The 16,873-nt window shown below is 42.2% G+C and overlaps 1 protein-coding gene across 1 annotated transcript in view; it reads left to right on the top strand.

Moving 5' to 3' along the window:
• Positions 1-16,873, top strand: part of LOC135880131 (betaine--homocysteine S-methyltransferase 1) — a 30,881-nt gene that overhangs the window by 10,744 nt on the left and 3,264 nt on the right. The window contains exons 3-6 of the mRNA XM_065406274.1: positions 2,480-2,598; positions 5,308-5,499; positions 6,933-7,080; positions 7,764-7,946. Coding sequence (XP_065262346.1) covers positions 2,480-2,598; positions 5,308-5,499; positions 6,933-7,080; positions 7,764-7,946 — 642 coding nt within the window. The remainder of the gene's footprint in view (positions 1-2,479; positions 2,599-5,307; positions 5,500-6,932; positions 7,081-7,763; positions 7,947-16,873) is intronic.

Below are 16,873 nucleotides of genomic sequence, written 5' to 3'. Positions count from 1 at the left end.
CAGGGCAGGGCAGTAGAGGCAGCGGGAGCCCCAGCCCTTTAAATAGCCCCGGAGCCCTGCTGCCGCTACCCCAGGGCTCCAGCAGCGGGGCTCTGGCAGCAATTTAAAGGGCCTGGGGCTCCAGCCGCTGCTGGGAGCCCCAGGCCCTTTAAATTGCCGCCTGGGAAAGCCGGGCCGCCCCGGTATGGCGCACCGGCTCTTGCCGGTATGCTGTACCAGGGCGTAACCGCTTACTTTCACCTCTGGAGGAGGGTGCTTGGCAGTGCACTAACATTTTCACATAAAATATTGCTTTTGTGCCCTTTAATTTCCAAGATTGATAGTTATTCCTGTGACAGGCTGGCTTGCCTGTGTGCTGGAGAGCTTGGGGCTAAGCCAGCCCTGATTACAAGATGAGCCCCACCTGAGAGGAATCAAGTGATTCTGATGTAAAAGCCAGCAGGATGCTGCAGAGAAAGGGTGTTTGAGAGAGTGGTAGAGGCTGTTTCAGGCAGGAAGCCTGGAGGTTAGCTGGGAGATGCTGTAGTTGGCTTGAAGAAGCCACTGTAGAAGAAGCCACAAGCCTGGTTCCTGCAGAGACATTGAACTTTGACCCAGCTCTGGGAAAGAGGGCTGGGAACCCCCCAACTAAGGAAAGAGACACTAAACTGGGATTGGGGCCTGGAGTGCCAGTATGTACCTGGGATCTGAATAAATTGGACCCCAGGTGGAGAATATTATAATTTTCCTTTGAGCCGTGTGGAGTTTAAGGAGCCCTGTGAAAGAGGGGAAAAAAGGGGCATGCAGGCAGCAGTAAGTGGCCACAGTGCTACAATTACTATTTTCTTTTTTCACAGACTAGAGCAGATCCCTTATCTTCACTGTCGACTAATTTCCTGGGCAGTTGCTGTGTTCCCTTTCTCACACTGATCTAAGGGCTGGTCTACACTAAAGCTGTAAGTCGATCTAAGTTATGTTACTTAGGTGAACTTACAGTGCTATCTAAACTCCACTTTGTCGATGGGAGACGCTCTCCCGCTGACTTACCTTATGCTTCTCAAGGAGGTGGAGTACAGAAGTCGATGGGAGGGTGCTCTGCCATCGACTTGGTGTGTCTTCACCAGACCTGCTAAATTGACACCACTGTATCGATGGCTAAATCAGCACTGCTGCCATAAGTGTAGACATGCCCTTAGTCTGATCTCTTTCCATACTTCCTCTTCCTTTTGCTAACATCTGCTTTCCTTTCCCCTTTCACTTTACCACCTTAAAGCAATCCTACTAAGTGACACTTTGTTAGCCAGGGTTTTCAGAACCCAAAGCAATGGTAACTTAACTGTTTCTCTCCAGGTGGTGTCAGGAATAAATCAGTGGAGACACAGTTCCTCTGTCTGATATGTGATATAAACCAGAGTGCTTTTACCTAAACTACTTTTTTATTAGAGCATGCTGTCACAGTAGGTTCAGAGCATCTTTAAACTTTATATTTACCAAAGTTAAGATGGCTTTGAGGAATCAACAGCCAGGCTTCTGGGGCCCCCTCCTTCTGTCTAGCTGCTGGGGAACTTAGTTATCATATCTTTGCCCAAAGAAATCTTCCTCAGACTGCTCCAAAGTACACTTTCTAACTACACTTTTTATAAATTTTCTCCTGACAAAGCACATACCTCATAATACTCCCTGGTAGGCTAACAATTTCCCTAGAAACAGCCAATAACAATTCATTATTCTCCTTATCAGAAAAATATTTCTAATGAGAACAACAATAAAACGTACATGTCAAAGGTGCCTAAAACCAAGGTTGGTTGTCCAAATATTCCTTCTATTTTCAGGGAACCTTAACTTCCTGTCCCAACCTCCCATTCTGATAGCAAAACTGCAAACATGCAGCTGCATGGCTTTGCCTCTCAGGGCCCTAAAACTATTTCTAGCTATGTGATGTTTGGGTTTGAGCTGGCAGTGGTTGAACATACAAAATGGCTGATTGCAGTGCTGTCAAGTTCTGGGGTACATTCAGGAATGTCAATTCCGGGGCTACAGCTTGGGAGGTCTGCAGAACAGACTACAGCAAAAGATAGGCAAGGTGCCAAAGATTCAGTGAGTGAGCTTACTGGCAGGGTAACTGTAGGGTAAAAGGTCCTCTATGGTTGATTAGACAGATCACTGCAGATCAACATCACCTTACTGGAGACTGACAGTCTCAGCATGTTTGACTGGCTAAGGAGACTGAATTGTCTGCTTCCCCCTATAAATTGTCCCTCCAGGTTAGGAGGTAAATCAACAGAAAAGGTGGCAGTGTTTGCTGCAGATGCTATACTTGCTACAAAACTAAGTAGAAGATGTCTTTTTTTTTTTTTTTACCATACCATTAATTCAGAACCTTTTCTAAGCTAACATAACCTAACCAATAAACATTAACTGTGCAAACAGATGCTAAAATGGTAACAACCATATCAAACTTTTTTTTTTTTTTTTTTTTTTTTTTTTTAATACCTTGCAGTTCGTCAACTTCATCGGGAATTCCTCAGAGCTGGATCAAATGTTTTACAGACATTCACCTTTTATGCCAGTGAAGATAAATTAGAGAATAGGGGCAACTACGTAGCTGAGAAAATATCTGTGAGTAAAACACTGATTTTAATGGTGATCTATGGAAAATGGATACTCTTCTCTGGTTTGAACACAGAGGCTTCTTTTTACAGCTTGTCAGAATTAATTTAGCCATGTTCAAGGGCATGGAAATAAAAATTCCAATCAAATGGGGAGGGCTTATGATTTCATAGTCTGAAGTGGTAGGAAGGACCTCCGGCTCACAATGGCAAAGGGAAAAAAAATCAAAACATGGGTAGCGGTGAGAAGAGGGAGAAATTTTTATTCAGCTTAACTCAATATTCTAAGTTCTTTATCTTAAATGGGGTACATTAAGGACTGAATCCACAAACAGCAAGATCAGTGGTAACGGAATCCTTCAGCATCTGGAGAAACAACCCAATCCCAGAAATTACGAAGAATCCCAGAGAAAATAATATGTGGATAACAAATAAGAATGAATAGGTGCTAAGAATATATCATCTACAACACAGCAATAACCAGTACATCCAAAATATTGATTTTGGTCCTAAATCTTGCCCCCTCTTTAGGTGAAGAGGGGCCCTGACAGTAGAACTACTGTGATTGTGCTGCAGAGGGGAGGAGAAAGATATTGTGAGCCCCCAGGGTACAAGAGTGGGTGTGGACTCCAGCTCAGGGCTCTGGCAGAGCCCTGTATAGTAAGTCTTTTGGGAATAGAGGGTTTGCCACTGTGTGGTTCCTCTCATTCTTCTCCCTGTGAAGGGGGTCACATGCCTGCTCAAGCCTTTGGTACGCAGAGAAGATTCTATGAGGGGAAGAAATTCCTCCCCTCGTCCCTGTGGAGATCTCCATGCCCTGAGAAATTACTCAGGTTAAGTGCTGGGGCAGCATTTGGGGCCTAATTAACAAATCAGGGTTACCCTAAAGCCACTGTGTGTATCAGAATGAGACACTTGGTTCTGCTCTTATACCACATCATCAGGTCTTGCCCACTTAGACTGTCATAACTTATATTCAGCCTGACTTCATACTTCCATCCAGTTAATGATAAATATGCTGAGCCCGATTCTACCCAGAAGGTACAAATAATTTCCAATGTATGTAGGTATGTAAAAGAGTTGCTCATCATATCCCAAAAGGCAGGAAGCATTGGGCCCTGAGTCATTACTCATATTGTGGCACTGTGCATTGTTTTGACAAGAAGATCCCAATGTCGGAGTGTCTCAAAACAGAGTGGCTATACATTACTCTATGATCAGAATGCATTCAAATGACTTTATTTCTAACATTACTATAAACATTTTTTCTTAAATTCTTCTATCCCCATTAACATTGCCATATTTACCTATGTTTTTATTAATTCATTCAGAGTTAGGTGATTGAGTTTGCATAAATAGGACGAATGTTTTAGTTGTTTGTGTTTGTTTGTTTTGTATTTAAATCCCTGTTTTTGTTGATTGGACATGCTTCCATATCTATAGGGAGAACCTTGCTGTTTGTTCTATCAATCCCAAATCATGACCTTTTAAACAAATTATTATTTTTTCCTGTTTAATCTGTTTTCACAAATTCTCTTAGCACTGCTAACTTAAGTATATAGGGAACTTGGCTTTCAGTCTACATTGATTAATCAATCTTAAGTACTGATATCTGTTTTCCTTTATATACCCATATATTTAAATTTGTTGATTTATTATCTTTACAATGGGGTAATTAATGCTACTCTGGTTAAAATTTCTTTTGATCTTCACAGATGTATGTACAAGATCTAGCTTAGTAATTTGAGTTTCCAAATTATGATATGACAACCACAGACAATCAACACTTCTCAATTTATAAACATTCATTCTTTCATAGAAATCCAAAAATATATAAACATATCCATATTAGGCCCCATAGGTGGTCTTTTGAACTGTAAAGAAGAATCTGTTTAAAACCAAATATTTGCTTATATAAGCAGAAAATTCATAGGAGGATCTTTATATGGGGTATATAAAATATCTTGATGGAGGATTGTTGTATACATACTAATTAAATTTAATTATGGCTTGACTATGAGGGATCCAAAACATCTTAGTATGATAAAATCTCTTGGAAATATGTTGTCTTTTTATATACAGTTCACTTACCAAAAAACACAAAAACTAACCTTTAAATATCCATACTGTAACTGGTGAGTACCCAGTACAACAGGTTAACCAACAGACTTCTTAATGATCCATGGTGAAGTGTGAGAAACCAGATAGACTTGGTACTCTTTAGTAATGCAGCTTATCCCAAAACCATCTTGTATTTTTGATGAATATTCAGAATTATCAAAATGAATGTTATATAATTGTGAGATTAATCAAAAATATTTGCAAAATAGTTTGCAAATGCAAGATGCTACTATAAATAAAAGCAAAATGTTGTTATAACAATACACCACCATAGGCATCAATCACGATAATGTTGGTGTCAGATGGCAGTGTAAGATAGTTAATGCCCTATTAGCTAACCTGAAGGACATGATATGTTGACTTTTAAATTGTTTTAGTAGCATGTTAGTAGAATAATGTCTTCATATTATGACAACTTTCAGATGGTGTGATATTACATGGTACTTTGAAATGTTTTAATGAAGCAAAGTCTATTTCTAAAACTAATTTTAAATTTTAAACATGAAACTGATTATGGTTCCTAAGACTCATTTTTCTTCTGAAATGCAGGCATCTCTGTAATAAATCAGTATTGATGTAGTCTGTTCTCATATTTCAGAGCCAGGCAGTGAATGAAGCTGCTTGTGACATTGCAAAGGAAGTGGCTAAAGGAGGAGATGCTTTGGTAGCTGGAGGAGTCAGTCAGACACCATCATACCTGAGTGGCAGGGATGAAGCTGAGGTTAAAGCAATTTTTCGAAAGCAGCTGGATGTCTTTGCCAAAAAGAATGTGGACTTCTTAATTGCAGAGGTAAATCCAACTGTAAAGAAACAAAGGGCCTTCAGTTGATGCAATTTGCCAGCTGATCACATTTCCTTAGAATTGAAGTCTTTAGTCAGTTTTGAAGTCTTTAGTCTCCTTTAAAATTTGCTACTGTGCTCTTATGCAAATAGTAGCAGATATATTTTTCCAAATACAATACTGGTAGATGTTGCAGTATAGAGTGCAACCAAGACCCTAACCCCAAATCTCTGTTCTGGTCTGTGCAGGAATGAAAGGGGAGGGTGATGGGGCTCCACTCCACTTTTGCACCTCCCCATAATCCAGGTGCCTTCTCTGCTACCATCCTAAATTAGAGGAACCTTAACACTGTTCTAACTTGCACTCTGCTGCCCATGACCCTTGATAATAGCTGGATGCAGCAGTGCTCCAGGCATGATCCCATTCCCCTGGCCACATTCCAGCACATCCTCTGAGGGGGATGATGTGGAACTGACTGTCAGTTTTGTCCATCTGGGGAAGACCCTATATCAGCAATATTCCCTGCTGGGCAGGCCTGCTACCTTAACAGCTCCTTTATGCTGCCAGACTGGTGTAAAGGGGCTATAGAACAAGGTAGAATAGAAAATTGAGCCATTTATCTTCATTTGCAGCTAAATCCAGAGAGGTACTAAGCACTTCCCAGTCCTGTTGACTTCAATTGAAGTGGAAGATGTTCATCAGTATTTGGCCCGTAATCCTTCAAATGATGCTGATAACAGTTCTTGGTATTCCTTGTGGAATTGGGATCTTTGTGATTATTCAGGGCCAGATTGTGGCCACACAGGAGCATAAGGAGGCATAACACCTTTCTCCTATCTCTGCTCCAGTGTGGTCTCCCCACATCTCCACTGCAGGTGTGGAAGGGTAAGCAGGGGCCATGCAGGCAAGTGGGAGTGAATGGAGACAAGGAATGGGCAGAGAACAGCAGAGCTGGTGAGATAGGAGGGTTAATCATAGAATCATAGAATATCAGGGTTGGAAGGGACCTCAGGAGGTCATCTAGTCCAACCCCCTGCTCAAAGCAGGACCAATTCCCAACTAAATCATCCCAGCCAATCTGCTTCTGGCACTAAACAATAGCAAATGACCACACACTTGGAGCAAGAGGGGGAATAGGGAAGGAATCAAGCCTCAGAGGCATAGTTCTTTCTCTAGGGTGCTATGCGCAGCCGTTTACAGAGAACAAATTGTACAAACATAATCTAAATCCCAGTGACGGAGGCTGAGGGTCTGATTCTATTAATCTTTATAGCCGTGTAAATCAGGAGTAACTACTGGAGTCAACAGTTACACCAATGTAAATGAGAGGAGACTCAGGCCCTGAAATCTACCTGGGTGGGAGGGGTAGAGATTAAGGAGTGTGTAACACTTAGGCTGGGTCCTCATACACAAGAAAATAGATTAGATTTACTTTCTTTCAGTATTTTGAACATGTTGAAGAAGCTGCATGGGCTGTTGAAACCTTAAAAGAATCTGGGAAGCCAATCGCAGCTACCATGTGCATTGGTCCAGAGGGAGACTTGCATGGTGTACCACCTGGAGCATGTGCTGTTCAACTGGTAAAGGCTGGTAAGAAAGTTCCTCCCCCATATACTCTTAAAAATATATATTTTTAGGAGTATGAGACGAACTGAGGCACCTACACAAGGAACATAAAAGTACACATCTCAACTAGGTAGGGTTAGTGGTTATAATTAATAAATGTAACCAGGTTGCTTTCCTGCCTTATAATCTTTACATCTCAAGATTCATCTTGCAAAAAGGGGGGTATAGCCAGGTAGTCTCTATGCTTTGGTAATCCGTGGCTGTTAGAACAGATCACTGAGCCATAAGCAACTGGCATAAAGTTGAGCAGTCCTAAAATTGTTCTACTTGGGCTGCTGAAGCAGTCCCAGGATCACAGGGGACAAAAAGGTGGGCTAAAGCCACTGGATGTTGGTGTTGGAAAAGGGGATGGGGCACGTGATAACACTGGTGATGGTACGAGTTGGAGGGAAAAACAGGAGACGAGGGAAATGAATGCAGTATGGGTCACATACAGAAAAGACAGCTTTCCCATTAAATAATGGGAGGGAAACCATGCAAGATCTTAAGAGACTGTCTCGATCTACTGTCTTGCCACTTGATTTTGCTCTGATTGGCTTGTGGAAAGCAAAGCATTCAACCTCACTCTGGCTAAGAATTTTAATTGCTATTAAGTCATTGCCCAGTTCCTGGAAAGCAGTGTAACTGGAAAGTTGTCTTTTTCACAGGTGCTTCTATTGTTGGAGTGAACTGCCATTTTGATCCAGAGACTTGCCTGAGAACTGTGAAGCTCATGAAAGAGGGCTTGGAGGCTGCTAAACTGAAAGCACACCTGATGTCTCAGCCACTTGCTTTCCATACCCCTGACTGTGGGAAGCAGGGCTTTATTGATCTTCCAGAATTTCCTTTTGGTAAGACGTAGACCATTTTTTAAATTGGTGATTTTTAGCAAAGATAAAGCTGCAGTGGTATCAGTGCATGCAGTGGCATCAATCCGTACACTACTGTGCAGAATTTCAAATCAAGGCAAGTCAGAGCAGTTGCTATTAACCAAAATGAATTTTAGAATCATAGAACTGTCGGGCTGGATGGAATCTCAAAGTCCTCAAATCCAGCCCCCTGTGCTGAGGCAGGACCAAGTAATCTTAGACCATCCTTGGCAGATGTTTGTCCAACCTGTTCTTAACCTCCGACGATGATGATGATGATGATGATTTCAGTCTCCCTTGGAGCCTATTTTAGAGCTTAACTACCCTTATAGTTAGAAAGTTTTTCCTAATGTCTAACCTAAATCTCCCTTGCTGCAGACTAAGCCCACTACTTTTTGTTCTATTTCTAGTGGACATGGAGAACAATTGATCAGAGTCCTCTTTTTATAACAGCCCTTAACTTATTTGAAGACTTATCAAGTCTCTTTCCCCCCCCCCCCCCCCCGGTCTTCATTTTGAAGGTTTTCTAAACCTTTTCTCACTTTGCTGCTCTCCTCTGGACTCTCTCTCCAATTTGTCTACATCCTTCCTAATGTGTTGTGCCCAGAATTGGACATACTACTCCAGTTGATGCCTCACAAGTACTGAGTAGAGCAGGACAATTACCTCCTGTGTCTTGCATACAATATTTCTGTTAATACCCCCCAGAATATTAGCCTTTTTTGTCACTGCATCACACTAACTCAAATTCAATTTGTGATCCACTATAACCCCCAGATCCTCTTTCACAGTACTACCACCTAGCCACTTATTCCCCAGTTTGTAGCTGTGCATCTAATATTTTCCTTCCTAAGTGAAATACTTTGCATTTATCTTTATTAAATTTCATCTTCTTGAATTAAGACCAGTCTCTCCAATTTATCAAGGTCATTTTGAATTCTAATCCTGTCCTCCAAAGTGCTTGCAACCTCTCCCAGCTTGGTGTCATCTGCAAATTTTATAAACATTCTCACTCCATTTATCAAAAATATTGAATAGTACCAGACCGAGGACTAACGCTATGGGAATCCATTAGATACATCCTCCCAGTTTGACAGCAAACCATTCGTAACAAGTCTTTGAGGACAGTCTTTCAACTTGTTGTGCACTCACCTTACAGTAATCTCATCTAGACCACATTTCCCTAGTTTTCTTATGTTATGTCAAAACCCTTACCAAAATCAAGATACATCACGTTGACTGCTATCACGTACTCTATCACGTACTCTATCACTAGACCAGTAACCTTGTCAAAAAAGGAAATTAGGTAGGTTGCGTCAAGAAAAAAATTATGCCAGACCTTGCTGGCTATTCCTTCTAACCCTCTCATTTTCTAGGTGCTTACAAGTTGATTGTTTAATAATTTATTCCAGTATCTTTCCAGGCTATGCCCCTCTGGGTGGACTCTCTCTAAAATGCAGGACAAAGTAATCCTAGATTTTATTTATTTATTTATTTGTTTATTTTTATAACTTGGATTATGTCCAAAAATGTGTTCCAACTAGCTCAGAGACTGACAGAACAGTTTCACCATGTGGCCAAGAATCCTCAGATTGCAAATTCAAATAGAGCTCTTCTCTAAGAGGATCCATCTCCATACATTTCAAAAACTCCTCCATTTCACTGGAGTTCCTAAACATAGAGCTTACTTTTATAACTGACTTTTTCCTTGTATTGTAGCAAGAAATATGACGGCTCTTCCTACTCTATTTCTTAGAAACATTTTTAGGCTGTACACCTCTCCTTTTTTAGCATCTGTTCAGGCTCTGGCCGAGTAACACTACTTAGCTGCTCATGTAAACTTTTTTCTTTGCTGAGCAATCTGCAACAATTCTCATCTCCGTTATGGAGAGAACAATGGCTATTTCCCCTGCAATCATTCCACTGCTAGGTGACACTGGTTATTCAGGAAACATTGTCTTGTATGAGGTCATCTGCTAGTATATTCCCAGTACCATAGATTAGAACCAACATTCTCCCCTCCCACTGCTTACTCTCTGGCCAAGAGCCTGCATAAAGGGGCTAAATTGAACTCTGGTATAAGTGAATGGATACCAGTGAAGTCAGTTTTCTAATCTAGGTCTGAATTTGACCTGTTACATGTCCTAGTTTCATTTCAAGTATCTTAACCTGATATTGAAGCTACTGAGTCTTTCACTGGCTGTTGGATTAAGGCTGAAATCTGCTTTTGCTGTTTGGATTTGTACAGCTTTAGCAATAGTTTCCTATTTGTCTTTCTGTACCACTGTGTATCTACACCTTGTTAATCCTTTCAGCCAAAAAGCCCAATCTTCCAAGGAACTCTGGAGAGGTGGAAGGAAGCTCTTAGCCCATGTTGCTGAGGAGGCTATCACAGGTCTGATGTGGTTGTCTCCTACTCACTACAATGGCTTCCCAAATATCATGTCTAATGCAAGGTCCCTGCAGTTACCTTCACGGTGCTCAATGGTCTGGGCTCAGGTTAGCTATAAAACAGCCCAAAGCTCTAGAACAAGAAGTATAGCCATTATCTTTATCGTTGCACTAGACAACTCCATTGTGCCTCAGGAGCAAAGTTTATTTGTGCAGGAGATAGAGCTTTTGCAGGAGCTGGTCCAAGATTCAGGAACAAACTTGTGTATACTCCAAGAACCAGCACAAACCTCCCCCGTTTTCATTCAAAGTGCAAGGCATAACTCTCTGACCTTGCATTTGCTAATACAAAAGCATAACATAGTGTGCATATAGCTTATGAAAGAGAACCCCATGCTGCTTTTTTCATGTGGGGAGAGGACAGGAGAAGTTGATCAAGTCACTTAATGTACTTCTAGAAGATGCTTGGATAGTAGGGTGCTGAGGGCAGAACAAGAACTTTAATGGAATAGGAGGAATGTCCTCAAAAGCTTTGTCTGCATTTAAATCAGTTATTCTTAAAAGTAGCTGGTTCAGCACTAGACTTATTCATGCCTCTCCTAGATAGGCCTACCAGCTTGTGGCAGATCCTCTTGCTTTGGGACAAGCAATCTTAAACAAAACGTTCTTCACTGATTCCATGCTATAGGGCCTGTTATATTTATGAATGGGGACTCATCTAAGGATTGCTGTGAGTGGATGTTCTTTCACTTATTCTGAATTTGTTGGTTTAAAAAAAAAAATCAGGTACTTTCTTACGATATTAATTCCCTGAATGCTAAAAGCAGCATATAGAACACGTGGTGTCTATCACATCAAATATAACTTTTTAATTCAAATATAACAGATACTCAACATAAAAAATCATTCCTTGTAGCAGAAAAGAATTCAGAGCCTGTCCAGAAGCTTCAGCCACAAGGATCAAGGAACTCTGGGCAGGTAGAAAGAGGCTGTGCAGGAGGAATTGCTGCAGCAGCCTTGTCAATATTCGTGTATTGCAGAAGTGCTAGTAATTCCACAAGCCCCTGCTCCACCTTTAACACAGCATGTGTCCACAGTCAAGTGCTGATAACCCCACAAGTGCTTAAGACCTCTGTATGTCATCCACCACTGTCACTCAGCACCATTGCAGCAAGTGCTGGTGTTGCAGTTGCAATAATGCAGTTAGTTCCCCTAATGTAGTCTCCAAATTCTGTTGCCTACCTTTCACTGACAGCTGTGATGGCTCAGGCTGTTTATGTTGTTTCTTAGATACAGAAAAGTTACCACTAGTACTGAATTTAATACAGTAGCAGAAAGATTTCAAACTACAATTATTTTAAATGGCAGCTAATTAATACGTCCGTTGAAAACAGACGCAGCTACTATTCACATAATAAAAAGATGGAAACAACAACACTCTCTCTTCCTATTTAGCTAGAATCAGAGGGATGTGGGAGAGATGCATGAGCTACTGTCATCGTCTGACCTGCCAGAAGAAAAACAGGATGCAATGGATGTGGTTTAATTAGGCTGCAACATTATTCACTTAACATATCTGGGAATAGCTGGCAGCTATCAGACCACTCACATACAGGCTGCCTCTGGGGTTGAGAGTACCCAAGCTGGCACTTAGTTGGATCTGCTCTGCCTCGCCCCCCCTCTGTGGCTACTCACCTGTCACCCCAACCTCTGAGCAAAGGAAGTGAAAATAGAATAAAAAAATAAACATTTATATAACCATTTAAATTTTCTTCTTTTGCCTCAAGGAGATTCACCTGCAAGAGGAAAGTCAAAGGGTGACTAGCAGACACTTTGACAGACACGCTCTCTGTGGCATGTACTTACTTCATTGGGGATTGCTTCTGAGACAGTACCCAGACAGACAGGGCATTTTCTGCTCTCCTGAGATCTGAACACAGGAAAGCTCATTAGTGATAAGGTGTGCAGCAGGCTATTCTTTGTTTTCATTCATGTATTTTGAACTCCTTATCTCTTCCATGTAACAATGCCTTGGAGTCCAAGCCTAAAGTGGGTTGGCAGCTGCTCAGTAGGAGAGGGGTTGGTAACTTTCCACTATAGTAGCTGCATTGAGAATGAGTGTAGGGGACATAGCATCTGTCCCTTATGGCACATACATAGATCCATGTGCAGGACAGAACCACTCAAAGCATCCTTTGGAACAATCAGAACAGGTGAACGAGAGCAAATACTCTATATATCACAGACCTCAAATCATAGGTGCTGGAAGTAGGAGTGCTGGGGGTGCTGCCACACCCCCTAGCTTGAAGTGGTTCCCATCTTCTACAGGGTTGACAGTTTGGTTCAATGGCTCTCAGCCCCCATTATATAAAGTGTTCCTCAAATGCTTTCCTGTGGAATTGTCAGGCATTTGGGGGGCGGGGGGGACTACAATCCACAAGCCTAGCAATGCCTAGGGCTGTAGTGTACAATGTGTACCCAAAACAGGGTTGTTAGTGGGCATGCACTGTATCATTGTCACACTGGTGTAAGGTTCAGTGCTTTAATTGGTTTAAATGAGGCTAGAGGAGTGGGGTGGATGTTTTGGGATTTTCCAGTGGAAGATACAGGAATGTATTGGGAGTTTGAAGATGAATTAATCGCTAGTATGATCAAGTAGGGACCAGCAAAGCTTGGTAAAATAAGCCACCGTGTGTGTGTGTGTGTGTGTGTGATCCCCACACACACTATGGAGTCAGAAAACAAAAGCTATCTTGAAAGAAAACAGGACATAAGCGTCAAAAAATCCTAGACTAGCTAGAAATGTCTAGATTTTCAGGTAGTATTTTAAAATGTCTTTCCTTTTCTTTAAGAGCGGTTCATTAGAGCTGGCAGTAAGCCGATCAGATCCTTAGTTTGTCTAGCAATGAGTTTCCAGGACAATCTTATCTCCTCTCTCTACCTAGCCTAGAGGAATAAGGGACAAAGCATGAGCCATTCATTAGGATGTAACTTAGGGCTTGTCTACACTGAAATACTATACCAGCACCACTCCAGTGCTTCAATGTAGCCACTACTTACACCGATGGGTAGGCTTCTCCCATCAGCATCGGTAATCCACCTCCCCAAGAGGCAGTAGCTAGATCGTTGTAAAAAGAACAGGAGTACTTGGCACCTTAGAGACTAACAAATTTATTAGAGCATAAGCTTTCGTGGGCTACAGCCCACTTCTTCGGATGCATAGATCGATGTAAGAATTCTTCCATTGACCTAGTGTTATCCACACAGGAGGTTAGGTCAGTTTAACTTTGCTGCTGTGGGGTATGGATTTTTCATACCGAAGTGTAGTTTAGTGGACTTAATTTTCTAGTGTAGACCAGGCCTTAGTCCAGTGGTCCCCAAATTGTGGGGCATGCCCCCTTACAGGGCACATAGGAATGTTTGGGGGAGCATGGGGGACATGGGACAGCCCCCATGGGATGTGGAGAGGGAGCTCTGGTCCTGCCCCAAGCCACAGCTGCAGGCTATGGCCATGGCCCTGCTCCCGGCCACAGCCCCGGCCTCTGCTCCCAGCTGCAGCTCTGCTTCCAGCCCCGGCTCCGGAGCCTGGTTCGTGGGGGGACACAGACAGGTTCCAGTATGGGTAAGGGGGGTGCGATGGAAAAAGTTTCGAGACCACTGCCTTAGTCTCTCTGGGTTCTGAAAACATATTACTCTAGGAAGCTTAACCAGGATCTTAGGAACTCATTGAGCAAAATTCATCCCTGGGTATAACTCCTCTGACTTCAAGTGCACTAGCTGGAACACATGCACTAGTTGTAATCAAATGAAGTCAGTGAAGGATTTGTTGCCATGATTATTATGGTTATTGGCTTATTAATTATAAACAATGTGTATATAAGATTTATTTTTTCAGAAATGGATTTCATGTTTCAGTTTACAGTGAATGCCTTTGCTACCTAAAGAGAGCAATTACTCATTTGATTGCAAATGGTTTATATGGTAGATTATCAATGTAGGCTGTCTGCTGTAGTATCCCACCTTTGCTGACAAACAGGATGTTATACAGGAAGTGTTTAGATGCCTGAAATGTGCATTATTCCTGTTCCAGCCAGCAAGGTCTCAGTTTCTAAGAGTATGTCAGCTATGCTGTAGTTGGCATCTGCTCTGCTGTTTGCCACAGTATTTATCCTTCTTTAAGAACAGTCTTTTCCAATTTTTCCATTCTGTCTCCCTAAAGGATTAAAAGATGCATGTCCCTGTTTTTCCCTCTGTGTCCCTATTAATTGCTTACAAATGTTGGCATATTGGCAGAGCTAAAGTTTCTCCTCTGTACAAATCTAAAAGTCAGGTCAGTAAAGTCCTATCCAACTACTTCTCAAAAGAAGAGGGTGCAATAATGTCTAAAGAGGGTTAGGTCCAGGTAGTGGTGTAACCTCATTTCAGCTGGGGGAAAATTCAGTCTTTCTTTTAATACTATAAATGGCCAAACCATTATTAAACCACACATTAAAAAAGCTGAATAAAGCCAACTTTCTATAAAACAAGAGAAATACCTTCCTGTGCGCTTAGTACATGGCCCCAGTGGCAAGCTCTTAGATGTACTGTGCCTGAGTCAGTGGATCTGAGAGGAGTGTGATGTAGAATGTGGCAATTGTTGCATCCTTCTACAAGTGCCACTTGTAGGGAAGGATGGAGGTTGAAAACATGCAGGCCTAAGTCTAGTGATATGACTCCTCTTAGCCCATTCCTTTTAGAGAGGTTAGTGCCGTAGCTGGCACTAAGTTGGTAGTCATCATGCAAACTGAGCATAGGACTGATTGTGGCAAGAATTGCAGGAGAGGAGGGAGAGGTGAGAAAATTCTCTGGGCTCAGGTTACTCTTGCCCTGCATTTTGTAGAGTCATTAACACTGGGGCAAAGCGGGTACAAAATTCTGTATTCTGGTCTGTTGATATTTTACACCCATTTTGCATTATCTTTGCACTGATACGCCAAGATACAGGGCACTGGTGTACTCTGGGGCCCCTTGTGCTTTCACTTCCACTCTCCCTGGTGCACTCTACAGGACTAGGCACAAATCTGAGTGTTTGTTTATTAAACACCCCTTGGATTTCACTTACCAATTTCTTTTTCATGTAGTGAAGCATCTCGTCCTACTTTTCCCAATGTCCACTCTTCCCAAGACTGATTATTCTCCCTCTTTAAATATTTGTTTTATTCTTTCAAGAACAGTTTTTCATTCTCTGAATATGCCTTTCTTAACCTCCTGTGGTATCTGGAGCAGCATCCACCCTGAGTAATTTGCTTGGATGCTGTGGATTTCTGCAAGAGAAAGTGGAGAAAGGAATCCTGCCTCCTTGCTGTGGAGCAGCAGCCTGCTCTAGTACCTTCCCATGGGTCTCCTGCCCCAGTAAGGGATTAATGCTCCCTGTGCAGCCTCCTGAAAACCAGCCTGTCACTTTCATGCAGCAGCACCACACGGATTTCAGCGGCCACAGGGCCCTTTTGGGATTTGCAGGATTTGCTCTTCTGTTCTTTAAGTCTTGACTCTTCTCCCATCTCCCCAGTCATTCCCTCTTGGTTTTCCTGCCTCCGGCTTTCCTCTACCCTCCCCCATTTCTCTGTTCACTTTTGTCCCTTCCTGTGTTGGTTCGTTCTTCCTCTTGTATCTCTCCCCCTTCCCAAAGTCTCTTCTCAACCCTATGGCTTTGCTACTCCACTCACCATCTCTGCAAAAACAAGAGAGAGCTTACCCCTCTTCTAAGTCACCTGCACATAGTGCCTGCTGCAGAGGAAGAGGCAGTGCTACATTGGCTCAATGCAGCCATTCTGATCCCCTGCAAGTAATTTATGGTTGGGGGAGGAGGGAAGCATAGCTGTCATCACTTGGACTCAAGCAGCAGCAGAGGGGACAAAGGGTAGGATAGAGGTAGTCTGCTATGTGAGAGGTGGAATTGAAAGTCTATTGGGCCTGTTATCTGATGGAGCAGCTGGCCACATTTGCTTTTCCCTAGCTCATACTCAAAAAGCAGGTGAGAAAAGTTCAAGGGGCTATTGGTGTGTTTCACCCAGTTGCAGGTGAGTTGATAGCCTTTTGATATAGTAGATTAAAGTAATGAAGTCTGTTTCCCCAGGCACAAAGTGGTCATTTGTTGATATTTTTTTCTGAAGTGTGGGGATTAACACTGGGTTCCTTAAAGCACTGAGATGGTATTACTCCACATACATAAGCTGAGTAGAGTTAAACATTTATATTATTTTAAGTGGTACTGGCATTTTTCAGTAACGATCATATGAATAAAGCCTGTATTTTAAGTGTGACCTCTCTGATATACACTTAAATATCCACCTAGTAGCTGGCATTTGATTTAGGGCTTTGTCAGATTAGAATTTGGCAGGCCCTATCCCTCTGGAACAAGGAAACTTCTGGCAAGTATGCAACAGAGGAGCATTGCAACACCTAAAAGCTAAAATGTAATGAAATATTGCATCAGTAGTGTCTAGCCTGGTTAACAGTGTTTAAATCTTTACTGCAAT

Source organism: Emys orbicularis, chromosome 6 (assembly GCF_028017835.1).
Source record: "Emys orbicularis isolate rEmyOrb1 chromosome 6, rEmyOrb1.hap1, whole genome shotgun sequence".
Taxonomy (NCBI): Eukaryota; Metazoa; Chordata; order Testudines; family Emydidae; genus Emys; species Emys orbicularis.
This window is presented reverse-complemented; position numbering and strand designations above follow the sequence as displayed.